At 33.2% G+C, this 23191-nt stretch overlaps 3 protein-coding genes across 7 annotated transcripts; 2 read left to right on the top strand and 1 right to left on the bottom strand.

Annotated features, from left to right (window-relative positions):
• The first annotated feature begins 511 nt into the window (after positions 1–511).
• On the top strand, positions 512–6818 carry LOC107428730 (uncharacterized). Of its 4 annotated transcripts, XM_048466925.2 has the most exons (19): positions 513–956; positions 2210–2247; positions 2335–2357; positions 2533–2639; positions 2723–2774; positions 2856–2940; positions 3498–3588; positions 3993–4031; positions 4154–4221; positions 4314–4376; positions 4561–4616; positions 4714–4787; positions 4922–5014; positions 5102–5203; positions 5310–5390; positions 5476–5567; positions 5700–5715; positions 6235–6345; positions 6461–6818. In XM_048466925.2, exons 1-19 carry the CDS (start codon positions 876–878, stop codon positions 6560–6562), a joined length of 1374 nt encoding a protein of 457 aa, XP_048322882.1. In that variant the 5' UTR covers positions 513–875; the 3' UTR covers positions 6563–6818. The 4 variants fall into 4 exon arrangements, with proteins under 4 accessions (XP_048322883.1, XP_048322882.1, XP_060669622.1 ...); XM_048466926.2 differs by lacking the exon at positions 5310–5390 and having other exon boundaries at positions 512–956; XM_060813639.1 differs by lacking the exon at positions 2210–2247 and having other exon boundaries at positions 514–956.
• Positions 6819–6961: 143 nt separating this feature from the next.
• On the top strand, positions 6962–13535 carry LOC107428617 (uncharacterized). The gene is made up of 20 exons (XM_016039184.4): positions 6962–7767; positions 8765–8802; positions 8895–8917; positions 9138–9244; positions 9329–9380; positions 9491–9575; positions 10357–10447; positions 10731–10757; positions 10893–10960; positions 11057–11119; positions 11297–11352; positions 11448–11521; positions 11610–11702; positions 11789–11890; positions 12021–12101; positions 12204–12295; positions 12435–12450; positions 12932–13042; positions 13140–13237; positions 13341–13535. Exons 1-20 carry the CDS (start codon positions 7573–7575, stop codon positions 13369–13371), a joined length of 1503 nt encoding a protein of 500 aa, XP_015894670.2. The 5' UTR covers positions 6962–7572; the 3' UTR covers positions 13372–13535.
• Positions 13536–13943: 408 nt separating this feature from the next.
• Positions 13944–22123, bottom strand: LOC107428618 (ubiquitin-like-specific protease 1D). 2 transcript variants are annotated; one of them, XR_007238658.2, is made up of 15 exons: positions 21545–22123; positions 20496–20547; positions 19861–19955; positions 19469–19761; positions 18917–18965; positions 18574–18647; positions 18444–18476; positions 18269–18364; positions 17532–17634; positions 16880–16977; positions 16200–16322; positions 15754–15868; positions 15042–15149; positions 14502–14937; positions 13944–14300 (listed from the first exon to the last, which is right to left on the bottom strand). XR_007238658.2 is itself a non-coding variant. In XM_048466497.2 (14 exons), exons 1-14 carry the CDS (start codon positions 21905–21907, stop codon positions 14782–14784), a joined length of 1758 nt encoding a protein of 585 aa, XP_048322454.1. In that variant the 5' UTR covers positions 21908–22123; the 3' UTR covers positions 14402–14781. The 2 variants fall into 2 exon arrangements, 1 of the variants encoding a protein (XP_048322454.1); XM_048466497.2 differs by lacking the exon at positions 13944–14300 and having other exon boundaries at positions 14402–14937.
• Between the last annotated feature and the right edge of the window lie 1068 nt (positions 22124–23191).

Below are 23191 nucleotides of genomic sequence, written 5' to 3' on the forward strand. Positions count from 1 at the left end.
ATTTTTATGGACATAATCATGAAAAGCAGGCTTCTGATTTACATGAAAAGAACTGCTATAACTTTTCTTTTAGATCACGCAGTCACAACCTCGCGAACCAGCGCACATTAACAATGATATATAGTTTGTTAATCCGACCAATATTGGATATGATCCATACCACTTATATATACACGTACATACATATATATACATACATAGACGAATTTTCCCCTCAATTTGACACCGCCTTGTGTTCCCCATAATAAAGGAGAAGAAAACAACGTGAGATTTGAGCAAGGATTCCTATCACACCGGGTATTATATTATTACTGTGCATCATAACCATATTATTATTCATATGCTTTCAACTATTTTTTTTTTTTTTTTTTTTTCCCAGCTGAGGTTCCAGGCTTCATTGCAAATTTGACTCACTTACTTTTGAAATCTCCATTATATGCATTCCGCGTGTTAATTGGATAGGGAATATATATTATAGAAAAACATAACGTAACCAACATTCTATTTTTAATTCTTTTTCTACGCGTTCTCCAACATAACAGAGCTCCCTGCTCCAACTCTAATTGCTTCTCTATACGAGCTCATTGGTGCGTGGCTAGCACTAGCAGAAGCGAGCGCGTTGTTATTCAGACGAAACGCTTTTTGGCGGCATCGCTTCAGTTGGAAGAAGTACAATCTGGGCAACTGTTTTCCGAAATCTCTCAGTTATGTATAAAAAAACCATCAACCTCTTCCTCTCCCCCTCCTTTTTACTGTAACCGCTTCTCTCTCTCTCTCTTCGTCTTCCTCAAACCCTAGCTAACCTGATTTCTGTTCGTCTCTGCCATTTTTTTCACGTCGTCGTCCAAAGACTCATTTCACTGAACGAGCCAACCATGGTAGCTTCTTCGAACTTTGATCGGCGCTTGACGAAGCAAGTTTACGACAACGTTCACCGAAACATATTTCTCGATCCGGTATCAGCTCCGATTTCATACTTTCTCTGCATTATCTCTGTGTCTGCGGTTTTGTTTGTCTTCTTAATTCTTTGATAATTTTTTGCTCGTTTAAAGTATTTGATCGCATTTCTACTCTGCTTTTGGTCTTTGTTTTTTTAAACAAGTTTAGAATCGGTTGGATGAACTTTAAGTGGTTCTTTGGTAATGTTATGTAATCGCATTTCTACTCTGCTTTTTGTCTCTGTTTCTAATCAAGTATAGAATCGATCTTTCGGTTAATATGATTTTGAGCTCTTCATATGTGATTCAGATTGAAGTGAACTTTAGGTTAATATAATTTTGCTTCTCTCTCCGATTCTATCTATTGCATTTCCAGCTTAAGATATATAGCTTATAGCTCAAACATATAATTTGAGTCATGATTGATTATATTAATTGCTGTAAATTGTTCATAACTTTTTGTCTCAAATAGCAGTTCTGGTATTTTTGTTTTTCTGCTTGGTTCAGTTTTTACCCAAGTGAAATTTACAAGTGCTGAAAGGACTTTGAATTTGATATGTACCGGAGGTGTTTGGTCTGTAATTAATTGAGTCGTTATCTAGACTTGTTCGAGTTGCATAGGGCGTGCAATTTGGTGTTTTTATCCCTTTTCCAGATAGGAGATTTTATTTTCTGGATGACAATGATATTACATTGAAGCATGAATAGAAGTGTGGAATGATTCGAAGCCAATACATGTTTAAGAGCCGTATATTTTTTACGTGCACGCAGAAGATCTTTAAGCTTGATTTGTCTGAAATGAACTAATAAAGTGAGGAATTTCACCATGGCTATTTGACTAAGAAGGATTTTTTTGTTCTGTTCATTTTTATTGGCTCTGCAAACCATAACAAATCAAAGCGTTTCAATGCAGAACATTGATATTTCACTGTAAAATATAGAAGAGGAGTACAGAGATAGCTAGATTTGATGATTTAATGAAGTAAATTTAGCTTTTGAAAGCTTGACCCTAAACGGAAATGCATGAAAGGGAAGAAGATTTGCAACAAAGTGCAAAATAAATATTGTAGAGGAGAATATTTATTTCTGAACATTATCTTGTTGGTTTGATGCTGCATATTATTTAAAGTCGTTGAGTTTAATGTGATGCATTTTGGGTCATTTCTTAAGGAAACGATTACCTTGGGCACTTATTTCATGCACATTAGATTACAATTATTTTGGATGATATGTATAACATAATCTATGTAATGTTATCTGGCTTGCTGTAGCTCTGTTTGAAGTTCATCGACACTGAACAGTTTCAAAGGCAAGTTTTAGTATTTCTTGTGTAGGGTCTTTCTCTGTTAATCAAATTACATTGAACATTTTCTGAGTATTTTTCCAAAAATTGTAGGCTTCGTGATCTAAAGCAGCTTGGTGAGTTAACCTTCACTGTGAATTGTGTTTCTTTGTAAATGCTGTGTACAATTGGAGGGAAGCTATTTATAATAACTCTTTTCCTTTTCTAAAATGTTATAATTTTTAAAAGAACTTTTAGCAAGTAAAGTGAAATGACCAATCATGGTTTAATATTCGTCTTACTTTTGTCCAGGTTTGACACACATGGTTTACCCTGGGGCTGTACATTCTAGATTTGAGCATTCACTTGGGGTGTATTGGCTGGCTGGTGAAGCTATGAATAAACTTGCAACATATCAAGTAAGAATTTGTCACCACAGTGTTTGCATTCTTGTTGATCTTATGAATGAAATTTTCCCCTCTTTCTTATGATATCCTAATAGGGGACGGAGCTTGATATTGATGGTGATGAAATACAGGCAGTCAAACTTGCTGGTAATCGAACTGTAATTAATAATTGCTTTACTTGAAGTAATCTGATTTGACTAATCTATTATTTCTTTGATCTCTATCTAGGACTACTTCATGATGTCGGGCATGGGCCTTTCAGTCACTTATTTGAGCGTGACTTTCTTCCCCAGTTTCTTAATGGCCAGAAATGGTATTTTCTTTGTCCGTCTAAATTTTATTGGTCATAATGAGCATAATGGCATAAATTTAATTGTATGTTAGTGCTTCTACATCTAATATGGAAAATTTTCCATTTACTTTAACAACATATTATTGAAGACAAATGATTTAGCATTATTTGAACACATATGTTTATGTAATTATATTAAATGCTTATCTTATAAAGAAACCAAGTTCAATAACTTCTTCTTTTCTTTTTCTTCTTTTTTTTTTTTTTTTTCCTTTGTTTTTCTTCTTTTTTCTTGCTTTTTGCTTGCATGATTTTATTTTTTTACAATATTACAGCATAACCTTTCTTTGGTTGACAGTAGTTCTCCATTGATAATATATACTAGTAAAGTGATTAATTGTGTTTTCAATTATGATTTGGCCATACGAGCTCAAGGGTAAAGCAATAAAGTACATTTATCAGATTTCTGTTACAATATTTGTGTATTAGTATGGACTTCCTTTCAGTAGTGTAAACAGTGATTGCTTTTCCTCAAAAACTTTAATAAATTTATGGGTTATTGTTTTGAAAAATTCCAGGTCTCATGAGGACATGTCAGTAAGGATGATAGACTACATTGTTGATGAGCACCATATTGAAGTGGATCCTACAATCCTTAACAAAGTGAAGGTTAGTTTGTTCGGCTACCAATAATGCGATTATTTCTTCAACAATCTAGTCCTTCTGGAGAAATATTTTTCAAGGTACTGAAATCACAACATGTTGGCAGAAGGAAGATGTCTTTTCTCTTTCCACTTTATTGTGAGTTCTAGGATACAGTTATTGGAGCACATCTTCCACTTTGTTCTCACAGGTTAAATTTTTTAGCTGAGACTGAGATATATACTCTCATGTTTCACCATGTCCTTTTCTGTCTGCAATGTTTGGGTACTGAGACCTCTCCACCTCCTTGATGTTTCTGTATTGCCTTATTCACGCACATGAAGACCAATGTTTATCTACACTCCAGTAAGAATGTACAGTTATGAATTTATCTTTTTTGGGGTCCTTATGAATCTCTGTTATCTTGTCAGGAAATGATCACTGCCAGTTCTGAAAATGTGCCAGGAAAAGTAAGTCAACATAAGGTTTTATTTTGACGTCGTACTTACAACATCTTTCGAACTTTTATTCCCCTTTGTTGTAATTTATTTATTATTTTATCCTTATCATTTGGCAATGTCTTAATATGTAGAGTGCAAGGGAAAAAAGTTTCTTATATGAAATTGTTGCAAATGGACGTACTGGAATAGATGTTGACAAGTATACCAGTTGATCTATTTTCAGTTGGAATTGCTATTACTTTTTACTTACAGTTCGACAATGGAAATGATAAAATCTTCATATGTCTACAGGTTTGATTACATTGTTCGAGACACTCGGGCTTGTGGTCTAGGCTGCAGTTTTCATTTTGAGAGGTATTGATTTTTTCCAAACTATGCGTATGATTTGGTGCACTCTTCAGTTAAAGAAGCTTGAAATTGTGACCTTTGTTAAGTTGTAGCAGTTTGAATTTGTCTTACTGTTTATTGTACAAATACTTTTTAGTACTTATAATAATAGAAGCTTTCAAATGGACATGTTTTTCATTCTCAAATGCAGGTTAATGGATGCTATGCGAGTTATGGACAATGAGATATGCTATCATAATAATGATTGTCAGTAGAAGTTCAAAATTTTATTAACAATTTCAATTAATTATTTTATTGTACAATTCAATTTTTATTTCATATCCGATTATCATATCTTGATCAGATCTAACAATCCACAAGATATTTGCCACTCGTGCTGATTTACATCGAACAGTCTATACACATGCCAAAGTGAAGGTACCAGACTTTCACCTACCTTATTATAGTTGGAATTTCAACACCAAAATTGCATTGTATGAACTATTATAGATGAATTTGAACACTAAAATTGCGTAATACAAACTTCTATTCTTGATATCAATCTTTCTCAGGCTATAGAGCTCATGGTTGTAGATGCTCTGGTGAAAGCAAATGATTTTTCTAGAATTGCTGCTAGGGCTCAAGATCCAGCTTTGTTTTGCGAGGTCTATATGATTTACACATGAGCAGAGGATTTTTTTAAGTATTTTTTTATTCTACAGTTATACTAAAATATTCATCATGAAGCGCAGTTAAATGACTCAATTTTGAAATTTATTGAGTTCTCTTCTAACAATGAGCTCAAGGAGTCTAAAGACTTGATCAATCGCATTCGTAGAAGAGATCTGTACAAGGTATTCTAAAAGCTTAACTCATTAGGAGGTGATAATGATGTTTGAAACACAAAGCCCCAACTGGAAAAAGGGAATTTATCGTCTAAGAATCTAGTTTCTCATGCAGTTCTGTGGTGAGTTTTCTGTTCCAAAGGATAAACTAGACCACTTCAAGGACATAACTTCCAAAGATATAATTTGTTCCCAGGTCTAAAAGTTGTACCATACTAGCATGCTTATATTTGGATCAGAAAGTATACACATGATATCCTAATGAGTTATTTTTAAACCAGAACTCTGGTCCTGTGGAACTCAAGGAAGAAGATGTTGCTGTTAGCATTATTAAAATTGATTTGACAAATGGAAGAAATAGCCCTCTTGAAAGGTACCTAAAAATTGATGGAGTGATGATCCATTCTTGATGGAAGAACTATTTGCATTTGAAGTTATTTGCTTAATTTGATGTTTCTGATCTATCTGACAACTGGTATTTTGTTCCATGCATGTATCTCCCCAGGATCAATTTTTTCCAGGTACCATCTACATTAAAGTCTAGATTCCCTCTCTTTTTCCTCTTTGATTTTATTTTATTTTATTATTTTTTTTAATACCATTAAACAAAATAATTTGTTTGATATTTGATTGCAAATTCTATAATATAGAGATGACAGATTATCCAGAAACTTTATAAATATTCAGACTCTTAAATAGAAAAATCATTTTTCGAACATATGGCCACTACAAATGCCATGATATAGGCTTACAATGTAGGTAAAATCTTTAGCAGTGAATTATTTATTTCAAAGTATTATCCTTTTAGCTAACCAGGGAACTAAACTCGATTATAATTATTTCCCTTTTCTAGATGATAGTGTTTAATAACTTGGTAGAAGGAATAAAACTCAATAAAAAAAACTCTGATGTAAGTGAAAAACAAAAACATGTTAGCCAATAGATATGGATTATAACCATTTTTTGTTGCCAAAATTCCCAATTTTGTTAAAGGCCTTATTATGCTTGGTGAACTAATTAACAGCCTTGCTTTTCATCAGGATGTGGAGAGCAATGAAAAATTTCCAATCCAAGATGACCGCATCAGTCACTTGCTTCCTTCATCTTATCAAGATATGATCGTGAGGGTGTACGCAAAGAAGCCTGAACTGGTATGTTACGTGGAACAGTGAATTAATCAATTTTTTTTTTCTTTTTTATTTTTAGATTAGGGATTTTATGTCTGCCTAGATTATTCTTATGAATGGGGAAAAAAAAAAAATGCAGGTTGAAGCGGTTTCTGAGGCTTTTGAAAATTTTCAGCGAAAGACATATGGGACGATTCTACAGGTACATGCAACTCCAGAGAGGAAGAAACATATGCGGTAAATGCAAAAATTGCGCCCTTGCATCTTGCTTTTGGGAGATGTATAGACTTTTTCTTGCAGGCCAAAAATATCAATAAAGCTGAGCTAATTGTGTATATATTCCACTTATCTGAAAATAATCAAACTTCTACAATCTAAATACTTAGAATAGAAACTGTGGAAATTCACATTTCGGTCTCTCGCTTGGTCTTACCTGCGTGTGAGCAAGCTTATGCATCGAAGTACTTCAATAGAAACTATGCAAGTTTCAGTAGAAACTTTTTTATTTTTTTTGTTTATTTCCCCTCTTCCAGTCTTAACGCATGCACATAACGGTCAAAATTAACAATTGGGAAGCTTAATGAAAACTCTGTAAACTTGAATCTCACTATCCAAATCCAATGGACTTTAGGAAAAAAGAAATGAAAGACTCCATTATGAATTCTGTATAATGGTGTTTTATCGTTGTAAGCGCTATACCAATTTTACTATTCTTTTGGCGGCACTGCAAAACTGATGGCTCTAAGATCAGATGGTGTCTAGGTTTGAAATCTTTTTATTTTTTCATTTTTTTTTTAAATTTTATTGCTTAGAATCAAAAAATTATATAAGAAAACATAAGAAATTAAAAGACAAACTTCAACTTCAAGCCTACTGTACAAGTCAAAATGACGATAATAAGAATATGTTAATTAGCAATTTTTTTTTTCTTAAACGAAAGATTATAAATTTTCTTCTGAGTTGTTGTTATTATTATTATTATTATTATTATCAATATTATTATTTTCAACTTTTACTTGTGAGTTTATTTATTAAGTCATTTGTATATCTACCAATCTTGTATGTTGGGTATGTGACTTTGAAAAATGATACTGCTATGTACCACGTCAGCAAAATGAGGTGGCATACCCATGCGATTATTGAGAGAAGACTTTCTTAGTCAATTGGAGCGTGCGGCCCACTCGTGATCAGACATAACGGTTTTTTGGCGGCAACACTCTCATTGCAGTACAAGTTGTTTCAATTTCCGGAATGTTACAAAACCAAGCTCTTCTCCTTTCGCTCTCTCACTTCGCATTTTTCTTTTCTTCTTCATCTCTCTCTCTCTCTCTCTCTGCGTGTTCGAGCTCCACAGCTCCGTTGGCAATGGAAGATCTTCCGGAATTTGGACGCCAATCATTGAAACAAGTTCACGACAACCTTTATCGTAACATCATTCTCGATCCGGTATCAGCTCCATAATTCGTCTTCGTTTTCTTTTTCTTTTTCTTTTTTATTTATTTATTTATTTATCCTTTTTTTATAGAAGCGTCTATGGTTTTGCTTATCGATTCTTCGTTTTTGTTCTGTTTTCTTTCTGCCATTCGTTTCTGGCTCTGAGAAATTTACGTTGTTAAATACTAATTTTCTGAGTCACCATTTTTGGAGCTTCAAGATCGTAACTAAGACTATTTGACGGCGAAAACTTTGCTAGTCTTGTTTCGCAAATTGGTGTTTATGTCTTTGTTTATTATTGAAGTGAGCCTCTGCGCACATTTAATACTCAGCGTTGATTCTAGCTCTGAGAAATTCATGTTGTTAAACTAATACTCTTAAGTCCACCATTGTTGGAGCTTCAAGATCTTAACTAATACTATTCTACTTTGAATATTTTGTCTTGCTACTCAAATTGGTGTCTTATGTATTTGTTTATTATTGAAGTGAGACTCTACGCATATTCATGCTCTACTTTGGTCTATATATGGTGGAGAAATACAGAATTATTGAATAAAATTTAGATTGATATGATCAGGAGCTCTAAATTTGTCTATGAAGTATTCCTTTTCATATAATTCATTTTCAATTGGCTCTGCAAAGGATATCGATTAATGCTTTTCAGTACAGAACATTGAAAATATTTCACAGAAAATACCGAAGAACCGAGAAGAAGAAGAATAATACAGTCACTGCCATACTGAATAATTTGATGAGGCAGATTTTAGCTTTAGAAGCTTGGCCTTGAATGGAAATGCTTTACTAAGCTGGAGTAAATTTGCAACCTAGCGATGCTTTTTTCTCTCATTTTTCAAAGAGCGTACCTCTAGATAATTTCCTTTGTTCACTGCATACTCTTTTGAATATTTTTTGCGAAACAGTTATGTATTTCTCTTGCGTTAAGTATTACTACTCTATTGGAATATCGTTATAAAATAATTTTATTTACTTTCGTTCCGGTTTCTTGTAGCTATGTTTGAAGTTCATTGACACTCCTCAGTTTCAGAGGCAAGTCTTATTAGTTTCTGTCCTATATGATCATTTCTTTCTCAAGCAAATTATTGTGGCTGTTTTCTAAGGATATTACTACAAATTTGCAGGCTTCGTGACCTAAAGCAGCTTGGTGAGTACCTTCGCCAATATGAAATTTACGTAGCTTAGATTTTGCTACCACTTTTCTATATTATATATGCCCTTGCAAACTCCTTAACAGATTCTTCATGTATGAAATCAAAATTGCTTTCCAAAACGATACCATCTGTAATTCACTGTTTGATGTTTTCTGTCCAAAAGTGTTGCTTATGTTCTTTGATTGGTCTGATATTAGTTTTACTTTTGTCCAGGTCTCACATACATGGTTTACCCTGGTGCTGTACATTCTAGGTTTGAGCATTCACTTGGGGTGCAGTGGCTGGCTGGTGAAGCTATTACTAAACTTGCAGGATTTCAAGTAGGAATTTGTCAACACAATGTTAACATTTTCAAAGTTGATTCTATGAATGAAATTTATTTCCTCTTTATGATATCCTCATAGGAGATGGAGCTTGATATCAAACGCAAGGATATACAGGCAGTCAAACTTGCTGGTAATCTGTACAAAGTCATAATAAATGCTTCACATTTAAAAAAAAAAAAAAAAAAATTTCTTGGGGCTAACTGGAATTTGATTACACCAACTTATTCTCTGTCTGTCTAGGACTTCTGCATAATGTCGGGTATGGGCCTTTCGGTCACTTATTTGAGCATGAAGTTCTTCCCAAGATTCTTAATGGCAATAATTGGTAATTTCTGCATTCTCCAGTTGAATTTAGTTTATAGCTTTCTCCCAAAAGGTTGCTTTTTATACATTATTTAATCTTTTCATTTACAGTTATTTTTCATTTGATAAATATGTGGTTAAAGATGTTTGAATGACTATTCTCTATCGTTACCTTCAGGTACTTACTGAAATTTTGTTTAGTGACTTCCATAGTTTCATACACAATGAACTCAATAAGGTTCATGACTGATGAAAAATGTATCCTGCACGGTGGGATTAGATTTATGTTCAATATCTTAGATATTAATCTACTGTCTCTTAAATGGCATGTGAGCTTCTCAAACTTCATGGTTCATAATGAGCATAATGGCATAAATGTACTCTTTATGATGCTTCTAGCTCTTACATATCAATGTGTTCACTTTTTTAAACAGAGTATTTAGTCAAGAATGAAATGGATTAAATGTTATATACACATATTCCTTGGCCAATGTGCATCCGTAGTTTTTTTTTAATGCATGAATTATCATGAATTACAAGGATACTAACCTCAATATCTTTTACTGTATCTCTAGTTCACTAGCTCTAATATTTGGTCAATCTCAATTTTTTCCCTCTTTGTTGTGTATATTAGTATTTAGCTCTTTGTTGTGGATATTAGTATTTTTTTAGGTAATAGAGCATATTTGTGTTTAAACTTTACATATTACCTAATCTTTATTTACTTTACACTAGTTGGCCCTTTGCCATAACACCAGTATCGTGATTAATCCAATTTTGGGTACTTTTTTTAATAATACCAGGTCTTGTGAGGATATGACTGTAAAGATGATCGACTACATTGTTGATGAGAACAACATAGAAGTTGATCCTGAAACTCTTAAGAAAGTGAAGGTTAGTTTGTTATGCTACCAATACTGCAATTATTACTTCAACAGTCTAATCCTCCCAGAGAATTGGAGCATGTCTTCCAGTCGTTCTCACGGGGGTTTGAAATTATTTACTCAGACTGTCTACTTTCATGTCTCACCACTGATGGCACCTTCTATCTGCAATATTTGGCTACTGAGGTCACTCTTAACTTGTGAATGTTTTTCTATTGGCTGGTTCATTCACATGAAGGCCAATGGATATCTACACATAGTGGGAATGATCATTATTGCTCTTCTCTTGACAGGAAATGGTCATTATTAGTAATGAAAAGGTAAGTCATCATGTTTCATTTGACGTCCTTCTCACGACACCTTTCGAACATTTTTCCCCTTTTCGAATGCTATTTTAAGCTGTAACTTCCTTACTAATTTCCTTCTTCTCAATGTCTCAATGTCTTCATGTATAGAGTGCCAAGGAAAATCGTTTCTTATATGAAATTGTTGCAAATGGTCGAAATGGAATAGATGTTGACAAGTATGTCATTAGACTGTTATTCATTCGCAACATGCTATTATTTATGTAGTTGTGGGTTTGACCATTGAGATTGATAAAAATGTAATTTGCTTATAGGTTTGATTACATTGTTCGTGACTCTCGGGCTTGTGGTAGGGGCTGCGATGTTCAGGTTCAGAGGTATTAATATTTTTCCATGCGATGCATGTAACTAAGTATTGATATTTACCCAAGTTGCAGCAGAGGCAGTTTGAATTTACCTTACTGTTTTATATAGCTATAGCACACCAAAATACGCATATTTTTAGGACTGATAAGAACTTTCAACGCCTTCATGTTTTATGTTCTCAATTGCAGGTTAATGGAATCAATGCGAGTAATGGACGATGAGATATGCTATCGTGCTAATGATTGTCAGTAGATGTTGAATACTTTATAGCAATTGGACATCAAGTTTTTAATGTTTTTTTCAATTTTTATTTTTATCTGATAATCATATATTGATTAGATCTGACAATCCACAACCTATTTGCTACTCATGCTGATTTACATCGAACAGTCTATTCACATACCAAAGTGAAGGTACTAGACTTGTGTCTACCTAACTCTGGACCAATAAATTTGCATAGTACCAACTACCATAGATGATTTGAGTCAATATCTTTGTCAGGCTGTAGAGCACATGGTAGTAGATGCTCTGATAAGCGCAGATTACTATTTAGGCATTTCCGACTATGTTCATGACCCGGCTGAATTTATTCAGGTTTTTTAACTGTACACTTTAGTAGGCTGTTTTAAGGGATTTTCAGAATAAGTGCGTGGAACTAAGCTGTTCATCATCAAGTGCAGTTGGATGACACGCTTTTGAATCTTATCGAGAGCACTCCAAAATCAAATATCGAGATGTCTAAGGAGTTGGTACAGCGTATTCGAAGAAGAGAACTATACGAGGTACTTTAGTAATTCAACACACTTGGCGATGGTAGTAATGATATTAGAAACATGGAACCCCAGATGATAAAATTAAAAAAATAAAAAGAATTATCGTCTCAGAATCTCGAGTTTCTCATCTGTTTTGCAGTTCTGTAATGAGTGTTCTGTTCCGAAGGACATGATGGACCACTTCAAGGACGTAACTTCCAAAGATATAATTTGTTCCCAGGTCCAAAATTTTTATCATAGAATTATCATGTTCTTCAATTTGTATGAGTAAGTACACATATAAACATGATATCCTGAATTAATGAGTTTTTCTTCCCACCAGAGGCCCGGTGACATTTTACTCAATGAAGAAGATGTTGTTGTCAGCAATGTTAGAATTGATTTGAGTCGTGGAAAACATAACCCTCTTGAGAGGTACCTGAGAATTGATTGAGTGATGATCTTGCATGATCGAATAACTGTTTGCATTTAAAAGTTCCTTACTGTATTCGATATTGCTGATCTAATTCTACAATTGCTATTTTCTTCCCATATGCTTGTATCTCCTTGCCAGCATCAATTTTTTTCAGGTACGTACTGTCTATTTTTTTGCAGTCTTTTTTGTTTCAAAATTACTTGCCTGTACAAAATTTCAACATCCTTAAACGACATGATTTGTTTGAATATTGGCTGCAAATGTTATAATAACATATTAGAGATTATCCAGCAGCTTACAAAATGTTCAGAGCATCATTCACTTGGAAAATATAATGCCTCTAAATGCTATCATGCCTCTAAATTGTTCAGACTCAAAAGTATAATTTTTGTTGTAAATTGGAGAACTAAACTTGATTATAGTTGGAAAGAGTGTCATTCATTCGGTACCAAAAATGCATAGAAAAAACTCTGATTGCTAGGTGGTAAGAAAACACATCTTAGGCAAAAGAAATGGATAAATTACCAGTTTTCTTGCTGAAATTCCCAACTTAGACTGTTTATCTCTGTTCAAAGGCCTTATTTTGAATGGTGCACTTAAAAGCATTTTTTTTTTTTTTTTCTTTTTAATATCAGGATTACGAGAGCAAAGAAAAGTTTCCAATCCATGATGATCAAATCAGTAACTTGCTGCCTTCATATTGTCAAGATATGATAGTAAGGGTGTACACAAAGGATCCTAAATGGGTTAGTTGCTGGGAAAATGCATTTGTCAATTTCCATTTTCCATATTAGGGATTTAGTCCAACCTAAACTCATTTTTATGAATGAAACAATATTACAGGTTGACGAGGTTTCTGCGGCTTTTGAAAATTTCCAGCAAAAGACATTTGGGACTAAAATACAGGTACATGCAACCTCAGAGAAGAGGAAACGTCGTGGGTAAGTGAAACCCTAGCTTCTTGCTTTTGGAATATGTATCATATATACATATATATATAAATACTGATGCTGTGGTTCATACATTTATGTTGGAGAGATGCAGTGACCAGAAGTTTAAGGCTTCTCTGCAATAGTCATTCGAATGAAGGAGATAGTGTTCCTGACCGTTGTCCACTTTATGTAGTTTGAATATATGTTGAAAACGAGAACCTTTTGGATTAGAATTTTATATTGATGTATTTCACTTTCTGTCATAACAATTGCCTGCAAATTGTGCGTTTTGCTGTTTCCAGTATACCTGAATGTGAGCAAACATGCAAGCAGATTCAAACTTTGAATGCAACTTAGCGTTCGAAAAATTCACATGAAAGTCTTCTCTCAAAACCAGTTGATACAGCAAATACGGATGGCCTTCCCTAGTGCTGAGTCACTCGATTTTAATTTTGTTTCTTTGAATAGACTTTTGGACGCAAGTATGCGGATGGACTTTTATTTATTTTAGTCTAAAATGTTGAGGAAATAATGGTTAAAACTTAAAAACTGACTTGCTAAAACCACACGAAAACTCGTATAAGATTCTTCGGAGACATAAACCCAAATTTTATACCATCGAGGTGGTATGCAATGCATGATTTCAAATTCCAACTCTGTTTCCAGGAATGCAAAAATGATGATTCTATGATCAGAAACTAGAATAATCCAGAAATGTTGAGCGATTATAACCTTTGTCCAAGGACAAGATTTAACCAATATTGATATAAGATTATGAACATGAATATAAAAAAGCAAAGGAGAAGATGATCATCTCCACTGCACAGGAGTTATTTAAGCACAAGGAGTGAAAAAAATATAATAATAATAATAAATAAATAAATAAAATAAAAATAAAAACACCTAAAGAAATTTACCATACTTGAGAAAGAGAGAGATTACCATTTATTACTGCAAAAGTAACACTCAATTTAATTGCAGTTATATGCTTCCAACAATGCTGGTTGCCAAATCAAGCTATTAGGCTGCGACCCGCATCTTCCATTAACCACACAAGAATTTTTAAAATTCTCTGCAATTCCGTTTGATAAGATCAGTTCACCAAAGATCCAATCAGGTTCAGAACTATATGAAAAGGAACTAGAGAGAGAGAGAGATTCTTAACGATACGAATGGTAAAAAGGTGGTCAATGCCTTAAAAAACCACCATTTGCATATATGGGCACTACCCTCTTTCCTACTATACAACTGAGTAAGGGGCTTTCTAACTTACCTAAACTTGTCACCAGTTAAAATGAATGTCTCCATCCAGGAAAAATAAAAAACCGTTAGCCACCTGCTCTCTTGCACAAATGGCACTTTGTATTCAACTTTCCAGGCTATACAAATTAACTTGAAAAAGTTTATACATGGTTGATTCGCCAAAGTACACCGAATGAATGGAGGCAGGGAGTACATGGTTGATTGGCCAATGCATATGCATCGACTGTGACCACTATACATAGATGGCAAACCTCTTTAAGGACTTCATACCAGATCCAATCCTGTGAGAGTTAAATCCATTCTTCCTGAGCATCACTTGAAGAAGGAGACAATGTCTCTGATATACATTCAACCTCGCTTGCTTTTTTAAATTCTTTAATGAGTACATTTCGGATTTTCGCTCTCAAACCAGAGGCCTCTTCAGGTTTAAACCACTGTTTCCCAAACTGACAATTTAAAATGCAAACAAAAAAATTATATGAAACGAAACTATGTGGAAGTAAACATGTTAGAATAAGTTTCCTACCAAGTAAAGGATAAAACACTATACCATTGCTAAGTCTTTCTTTTTCAGCCTTTCAGGAGCCTCTACAATAAAGCGCTCCATGAAGAAAAGTACAAATAGACCACAGTCATATTCATTTTTCTGTTGGGGCACCTGGTGGGAATATGGAATAATCGCAAGAGAAAGATGTAAATTTCAATCAAGTCCAAGTGCTTTAAATATCATAAATGAAGCTCTACAATGCAATGGAGACAGAAACAGAACCATTATCTAGAATTCCAACTTATAAGCTGCAATATATATGAAGTTCAACAAGAAATATTCTTAGGCTTGTTAAGATGCATGAATAATATCTAAACTGCAAATGGAAGTTGGTAAAATTTTATATCCACAATTTAAAATACCCAGTATTACCCCAAAATAATAATAATAATAAAATAATAATAAAAATTCATTGGAAAAAAAAAAAAAAAAAAAAAAAAAAAAAAAAAAACCCAACTTGATATTCTAGCATGAACATGTAAAGCCGAAAGTGCAACCATGAAACTGAGAAAATCTGGGGAGCAAATTATTCATAACTGTCGACGCCAAAAAAATAATAATAATTAAATAAAAACTGTATCTGCCAGATATTACTGGGTTTTAGCAAGTCGAGGTGAACTCATTCAATGTTTTGCAGTTAAATACATAAAAAAACATAATCCAATTTGTATTTGCAGCACTTCCACAGAAATTTTAGGTATTTGAGGGAGATTACCGAAATAATTTTCTCGGTAATTCTTTGAGGGAGTTGTCTCCATATACTGTCAGCAATCGGGAGATCTGGAAGAGCAAATTCTTGACCCAAATAGTGCCATTCTTCTTTTAAGAAGCTACAGAGAAACATTATCACAAAGGATTATGTAATTAATCAAGTAATTCAACTCAAAATTTAGCAATGTCTCAAAGGTCATTGGCGTGATTCAGTGTTATATTATAGTCCAATGTTTCTCTCACCTTCAAAACCTTTTAGATATGAGTACAAACCAAATATTCAATACTAAATAAATTTACCAGATATTTACTTCTTACACAGGCATTAAATATACATAAAAGTCAAATCTAGCAACAGACAACTATTAAAAGTTGCACACATACAATTAATATACCAGAGCAGATTATTATTGCTCCACAAGTTCAGAAGAACATCTCTTCTCTTCTCACCTCTTAATGTTTTGAAAAACTGATCTGCTAGAGTGAAGTCTTAATGAGTCTAAATGGAGTATAATAGGTCCTGATTCTTCTTCCTTGTCTGGGAAACAAATAATCACCAGGCTCCAATGAACACTGAATACATTAAACACCAAGTAAAAATCTTGCAGGAGTTATAGCCTTAAACTAAAAAGAAGAAGGACAAGATATTCATTTATAACTTTTTGAGAGCAATTTAATAGTTATATCAAATGTTAGCCATCAATACAAAGGAGAAATTTCAATGTTCTCATAACTGAATTAGTACCATCCAGATGTTCAAGTCATCATGCTTTTTCTACTCTCCACTTTCCATTAATCTTTTTTTGAGATAACACTTTCCATATAGTTTAGAAATCATTCTAGTTTGGTATTTTGAAACTAATTCATACTGAAATGTTATATAACTTAATAAAATAGTCCATTCTTGAACATAATCTTATAATTAGTTCACATTTATTTTAACACAACACTCGGCAAGATGCAAGAGCCTAGCATATAATACAGCCTCATTATAATGAAGAAAATGCAGTTTTCAACTGACCAGTGCCTTTTCACAAGACTGGAAGCAATCTGGAAGTGAATGATAAAATAATGCTCAAACACCAAACACATATATCTTACCAGACTCAGCAATACCCAAAATCACTTACTCTTCATGTATTGGAATAAGAACGTATGCCTTCTGGAATATATTTACACCCTTCCACCACCTTCTAAACTTAACAAAAAGTTTATCTTTGTTGTTACCCTGCATATCACAAGGAATTAGAAGATTCGTTATACATTAGGATAGAGTGGGTCTGATCTGCAATTCCCAAAATAAAACACTTGAACATCAAAAAGAAATTTAATAATATGAAGACAAACACATAATTAAATAATATTTGACAAAGGGAATTTTATTTCCAATAAATACTTTTAAACCTTGAAGCTGCCAAAAATCACATTTAAACCTCTTAATTTTGTTTTGTCTTTTGAATATCCCTTCAGATAAAGGATATGGTATGAATATCTGTTGAAATGATATTTAAGTTGCCTCAATCTCCAAGACTTACAAAGCTGTGATTAAAAAATTGCCCAAGCCACGTAAATATCCAAATGAGTTTTTTTGCAAACCAAGAACAAAACACATATAAGTATAACACTCAACTACATAGTATAATCAGATCAACATTTACAAACCCCAAGAGAAAAAGGTCATATACTGGACCAAGTACTTAATATTGAAGAATAAAGAGCAATCTCAGAGAGAGAGGAGGGGACGAGGAGGAGGAAAAACCAGAGGAAAAGTATGCCGATTACCTTGTACGATACGGCCTCTTTCAGCTTCTTGTAAAAGTATGTATTGAAAAAATGACAATCACATGTTGCCCTATTTGTTGGAGATGCATGCTGCTGTAGATATCTAGCCAAAAACGAGATAAAAGGGTTATAGCCAAAAACAAGATAAAAGGGTGGTTACTATAATTGAAAGGAACAGGACAGGCAATTATAAATAAAGCAAGAGAACAGAAAAGTTTTTAAAGTATTTTCAAAGCCCTTATTTATCAAAAGGAATATGAGGAATATGCTAAGTTAGGTTCATTATCTCACATTTGCCATAGTCTCAAGAAACTCCTTTGGTTCTTTTCCAGTTCCATCAACAGAAACTGAGAAGATCTTGTGCTTAAGAGAGTGATTATTGATGTAACCATACTAAATATGACTTAATTCAGATTCCTATGATCAGCATGCATTGGTAATGAATCTATCCTCCAACCTCTGCTGTGTCTCTACCCCAAAATATGACTCCCATCATTAAGCATTTAGAGTTCATAAACACATACAAACAACAACAGCAGCGAAGTCTAAGATTTAATCCAAACAACCAAATCTTCTTGTAAATGACAAAAAACTAAAATTCAGAAATTTGTTCTGCATACTGGATGTTCTGCAACATATTGGAATAAGGAAAGAACAAAGAATGAAGTTTGGGTGGTGCAGTAATATCACAATTTATGTGTTCAAATTAAATTGAAAATGTGTCCACATAACCTTACCTGATGTAAAAATTCATGATAGTTGACGTCAAGTAGCCTTCAGGAGCAAGACAGTCCATGTCCGCATATGAAATTATTTCAGCTTCAGGGTCATCCCTGGATCAATAAACAAAATAAAGCATATAATGACCTTGAAGGCTTAGAGGCTACATTTGAAGAGGCCAGTTTCGTGTACCTTGAAGGGTAGTAGATCTTAGCATCTTTCATGCTGAAATTGTCATGGGAAATCAAATTATTACCAACCTCAAGGCATTCACTAAAGCTCAATATGGTAGAAAAATCAAATAATATATTGCGATATTTACCACTCAGGAAGTTTCTCCATTTGTTCTGCTGCCTCTGTAATCTGAGGTTCTTCCTCATCTATGAGAACTATGGTCTGCATTGTGTGGTTGAACAAGTTATTATGCATTCAAACAGAAATCAAAATTTAGAAGAACAAAAAATCTATTGGCGGACAGGATAAAAATTCACTCCGAGTTTCTGACTTTATCTTATTTATATAAAGGTTGCAAGATGTTATTAATAATCTGGGATCAATGCTATGATATCATACCTTTAAATTCTTTCATATGAAATAAAAAAAAAAATTATAAAAGTTATTTAAAAAAAAAAGGCTAGAAAGATAGGTAACATTAATAGATGTACCTTCCTGGGCCTCAAAACAATAGAACTCCCTATATGAGAAGCATCATTCCTGGTAAAGATATGAGAGCACAAAGGGTTAGACGAAAGGATATGTCAATCATTCAAGCTAATCAAACATGCCAGAATAAGCGGCTATTATGAACACTATAAATGTACTCCAGGAATAACATGGAAGTACCTCTACTCTAAAATTTGAGGTTGATAAACACAGGTTTTTTTCTTTTTTGATAGATAAGATTTGAACTAAGAACCTTATAACTAGGTTTTTAAATGCAGGGTCAAGATTTAGATAGAAACTACATTAATACAAAGGATACCAGTTTAAAGGTATGAAGTGAAGAGCATGTATACATTAATACAAAGGATACCAGTTTAAAGGTACGAGGTGAAGAGCATGTAACCAACATTCTGGTTCAATGGAGTACAAACTTCAATAAGTTCATTCAATCTATCAACTAAAGCCAAGATCACCCCAATAATTTACTAGAAATTTAAAAAGTAAAGAAAAATAGCAAATAGGAAACTAATCAAGGTACGCAAAAAACAGCATACTTTTTGGCAAAGAAATTAGATGAGTTTTCTCTAACATGTGAAGAATAAGTAGAAAAAGCTCTTCCTTTCTGATCATTGTATGAGTGAACACCATTAGCTCCATTCCGAGACATATTGCCAGGGTGTTTAGAAGGCATGTCTTTTGCTATCGATCGAAATTTTTGTCTTCCCTTCTGTGAAATCTCTTGTCTTCCCTTTTGTGAAACATCTCCATTGTTTTTCATTTGCCGATGGTCACAAGAACCCAACAATGATAACTCTTTGTCAAATGAATTTGTCTTCCCAGAATCTGTCTGTTTAATGGATTTGACATAGATAGAAGCAATAAGGTTGCATGGTTCAATTGAAACGACTTAATATATTATATGGAATAAAATTGTCAAGAGACATACTTTTTCTTCTATCTTCTGACTAAAACGTGAAGCAAATAAAGACTGTGATTGGGATTGACATGTTATATGCTCTTTCTTGGAGCCATCACACCCACCTATAAAACACCTTCAGGTTACTCATACAAGAGTATAAAACCAGATATGCTTTTTATGATACATGGCATTTAAATGTATGAATCATGGCATTTAAATGTATGAATCATGGCATTTAAATGTATGAATCATACTTCCAATATCAGAATCAAGCACCAAGCATATATTCTCCACATCGTAATTTAGAAACATCCCATGCTTTACTGACTGACTCCTTAATCACATTAGTCATGCTTTAAATTTGCCTACATTGTTCTTTGCACTCCAAAAACTATCAAATTGACCATTTACTAAATCAAACGGCAATAACATTATCAACCTATGTATCATTGCCTGTGAAGAGACTGGTTCACAAACAAACCACCCCTTAAATCTCAAATAATTTTAGCCTCAATGCAATTGAGTGCATCTCACTCTATTAACAAACAAACGATTCTTGAAATCTCAATATTTCCTTTCTCCATACAATTGAGTGCTAATTGCTAAGTAATCACTTTAGTCAACAGATCTATTTGATGGTAATACTGTAAATATGATCTCACCAGGAATGCAGGAACATATAGGTTGCACGGGCTTCTCATATCTATCAGCTTCCTGTTCAAAAAAAAGGAACTATACTAAGAATTTATCGATTACAAAATTATAATATTGAAATCAAATGTCCCAGCTACAAACTTAATATGAATTCACAACTGTCATTATCAGTTATGCCAGATATCAAACATGCTAAAAAAGTCAAAATACCCACCAAGCCACCAACCCAGACAGAGACCTTAAGCTCATGTCGATGCAATTGAAGGGGTGCAAGAAAGAAGCAAAAGATAAAGAAAAACAAATTTAAAATGTTCTTTTTTTTAAGCATATTCTAATTTGTTTTCCCATTCCCAAAAAACTTGCAGAGAAAATCTCCAAAGATAAAAGCTCAATCAATTGAGTTGTACGCCTTCTTCATCCAGGTGTAGAGCATGCTACATTAAAATAGTCTACATGTCCAAGAACACAAACAATGTCTTAACTGAGGCAGCAGATCATCAGTAGCCCCCTAACAGCAACCAAGAAATTAGTCAATCTGAAAATGACATTAGCCAGGCCACACACATACTGTAACTCAGTTGTTGCCACAACCAATACTGAAGCAAATTACAATCCATAAAAAATTTTCATTGCGGGGATGTGACTATCGGAGAATCCAAAACAATAACACAAGTTTCTGATCATTAACAAACATTATTACACAACAACAAATTGAAGCTTTATATAAAGCCCCTATTATCAAAACTAAAACTAGTTTTTTTTGGACAATAAACCCAATACAAGTTTAAAAAAACAAAAAGTACAACGGCCAAAATATCAGTTTCAAAAATGGGTATTTTATAACATAATAATCATATGCAAGAGCTACCAGATTCAACTTGAATTAGATTTTTTTACTAGCATTATTCAATTTACAGAAACCAAAAACAACATCAAGCATTAAAAAAAAAAAAAAAATTCAATTTGTGGACCATCAAATATACAATACGATCAGAGACCCAATAGACCTACTCCTAAAAAAAAAAAAAAAAAAAAAAAAAGGGAAGAAAAACGAAACCTCTAAGTATACAGTCTCAACCCGTCTGAGTTTTCTCCGTTCCCTTTCTTCCTCCATTCGCTTGAGAGAAAGCCTAAGCTTTTCACCCTTGTCGGGCAATCTGGGACCCATACCCTCTATGTTCTTCTTCTGCCTCACAATTCTATCGTCAAGTTCATGATCACGCAATTCAGAGTATTCGGAATCTGAATTTCGGGAATCGGCGGCGGCCATTGAAGAGTCCTTGAGAGTGTTGATGTTTTGGTTGTTGTTGGACTTGACGATCAGTACAGCAGGTGGGTCGTCCTCTTGGCTGGGCAAAAGGGTCTCCCAGTCAAGGTCCAGTGGCCTCCTCTTCCTGGGTTTCGCTTCTTCCATGCACATGGAATGCCAAAGGAAAAGGAAACCCAACAAAACCCAAAACAACAAAAAATAAAATAAAAAAATTATTTTCTCTGATAGTCTCTATGATTGAGACGATTCCTTCTCTCTGCTACTCTGTGAGTCTCTGTCTCTCTCTCTAAAATGTAAAAATATAAAAATAAAAACAAATAAAATGAAAAATCAGGGCAAGGTTGGGGCGATGGAGTGAAAGTTTAACTATGCATTTTCGTCAATAAAAGTCCTTTTGTTAGCGGAAAATTATCGCCGTACGAGTCGTTACAATTACGACGTGGCAGCTCTTGAATGATCAGTTGCAATAAACCCCAGGGCTCGTTATGGTCTTGCTCTTTACTTACTCGTCCAATGTCCCAACTTTACCAATTCTAAAATGCAAATTTCTTACCATTGGTAACAGAAGATTGTTAAAATCTATATAACAATTTAATTCCCTATCCGTCATGTTTCTATATTAAAATTTTAATAAAAAATAATATATAATTTATATATATAATTGATAATTACCATTAACCATTAATGTTGACAAAATAGCAAAATTCTTGATAATTACTATTAACCATTAATGTTGACAAAATAGCAAAATTCTTAATAATTAGAAACAATTACACTTAAACAATTTGTTGTGTTTGTATTCTTGTGGGAGCATTCCAAGGACTTAGCATCTTTTCCATGATAAGAGCATTTTTTAAGATAAAAAAAGGGGTACTCCAACAATATTATTTATTTATGTTATTTATTTTTTATTTTTTCTATATAAACATTTATTCCTCTACATTTTTTTTATTTGAATTATTTCTTACATATTATAATTATTAATTCAAATATATTATAATTGTGGTATAGAAATATAGAAAAATTAAATTAAAATAATATAATATTAAAATAGAGGGTGTTTTTGGTTTCATATATTTATATAGCCAATCCAACTTTTTTATATTAAAGTATTTTCAATAAATTTTTTATTTATCTCATGCTTTTCATTTTTAAAAAAACTAGTTAAAAAAAAAAAAAAAAAACCTACGAGCATCCTAAGAAACTCTCTATTTGTTATACTATTTTATTTTATAGAGTTAATTTTTAAAAAAGATTTCAATAGGTTTTTTATCTTAACTTTTCAAAATAAATAGTAGTTTAATTCTTTAAATGTAAATAACCAAATTCATTATTTATTTCAATATATATTATTATAATTTAAAGCATTACTAATTCCCACACTACTATTATAATATTTAGAAAGAGAACTTTGATAATAAAAAAAAGGAAATA

The sequence above is a fragment of the Ziziphus jujuba genome, chromosome 12 (genome assembly GCF_031755915.1).
Source record: "Ziziphus jujuba cultivar Dongzao chromosome 12, ASM3175591v1".
NCBI classification, from domain to species: Eukaryota; Viridiplantae; Streptophyta; class Magnoliopsida; order Rosales; family Rhamnaceae; genus Ziziphus; species Ziziphus jujuba.

Coding starts and splice junctions, on each gene's coding strand:
- LOC107428730 (XM_048466925.2), top strand. CDS start 876: ATGGTAGCTTCTTCGAACTTTGATCGGCGCTTGACGAAGCAAGTTTAC. Junction 4,617..4,713: donor ATGCTATCATAATAATGATT/GTCAGTAGAAGT, acceptor TATCTTGATCAG/ATCTAACAATCCACAAGATA. Junction 5,204..5,309: donor GTAGAAGAGATCTGTACAAG/GTATTCTAAAAG, acceptor TTTCTCATGCAG/TTCTGTGGTGAGTTTTCTGT.
- LOC107428617 (XM_016039184.4), top strand. CDS start 7,573: ATGTTACAAAACCAAGCTCTTCTCCTTTCGCTCTCTCACTTCGCATTT. Junction 7,768..8,764: donor GTAACATCATTCTCGATCCG/GTATCAGCTCCA, acceptor GGTTTCTTGTAG/CTATGTTTGAAGTTCATTGA. Junction 12,102..12,203: donor AAGATATAATTTGTTCCCAG/GTCCAAAATTTT, acceptor TCTTCCCACCAG/AGGCCCGGTGACATTTTACT.
- LOC107428618 (XM_048466497.2), bottom strand. CDS start 21,907: ATGTGCATGGAAGAAGCGAAACCCAGGAAGAGGAGGCCACTGGACCTT. Junction 19,956..20,495: donor TATATGTTCCTGCATTCCTG/GTGAGATCATAT, acceptor GGTGTTTTATAG/GTGGGTGTGATGGCTCCAAG. Junction 18,365..18,443: donor AAGATCTACTACCCTTCAAG/GTACACGAAACT, acceptor TTATTGATCCAG/GGATGACCCTGAAGCTGAAA.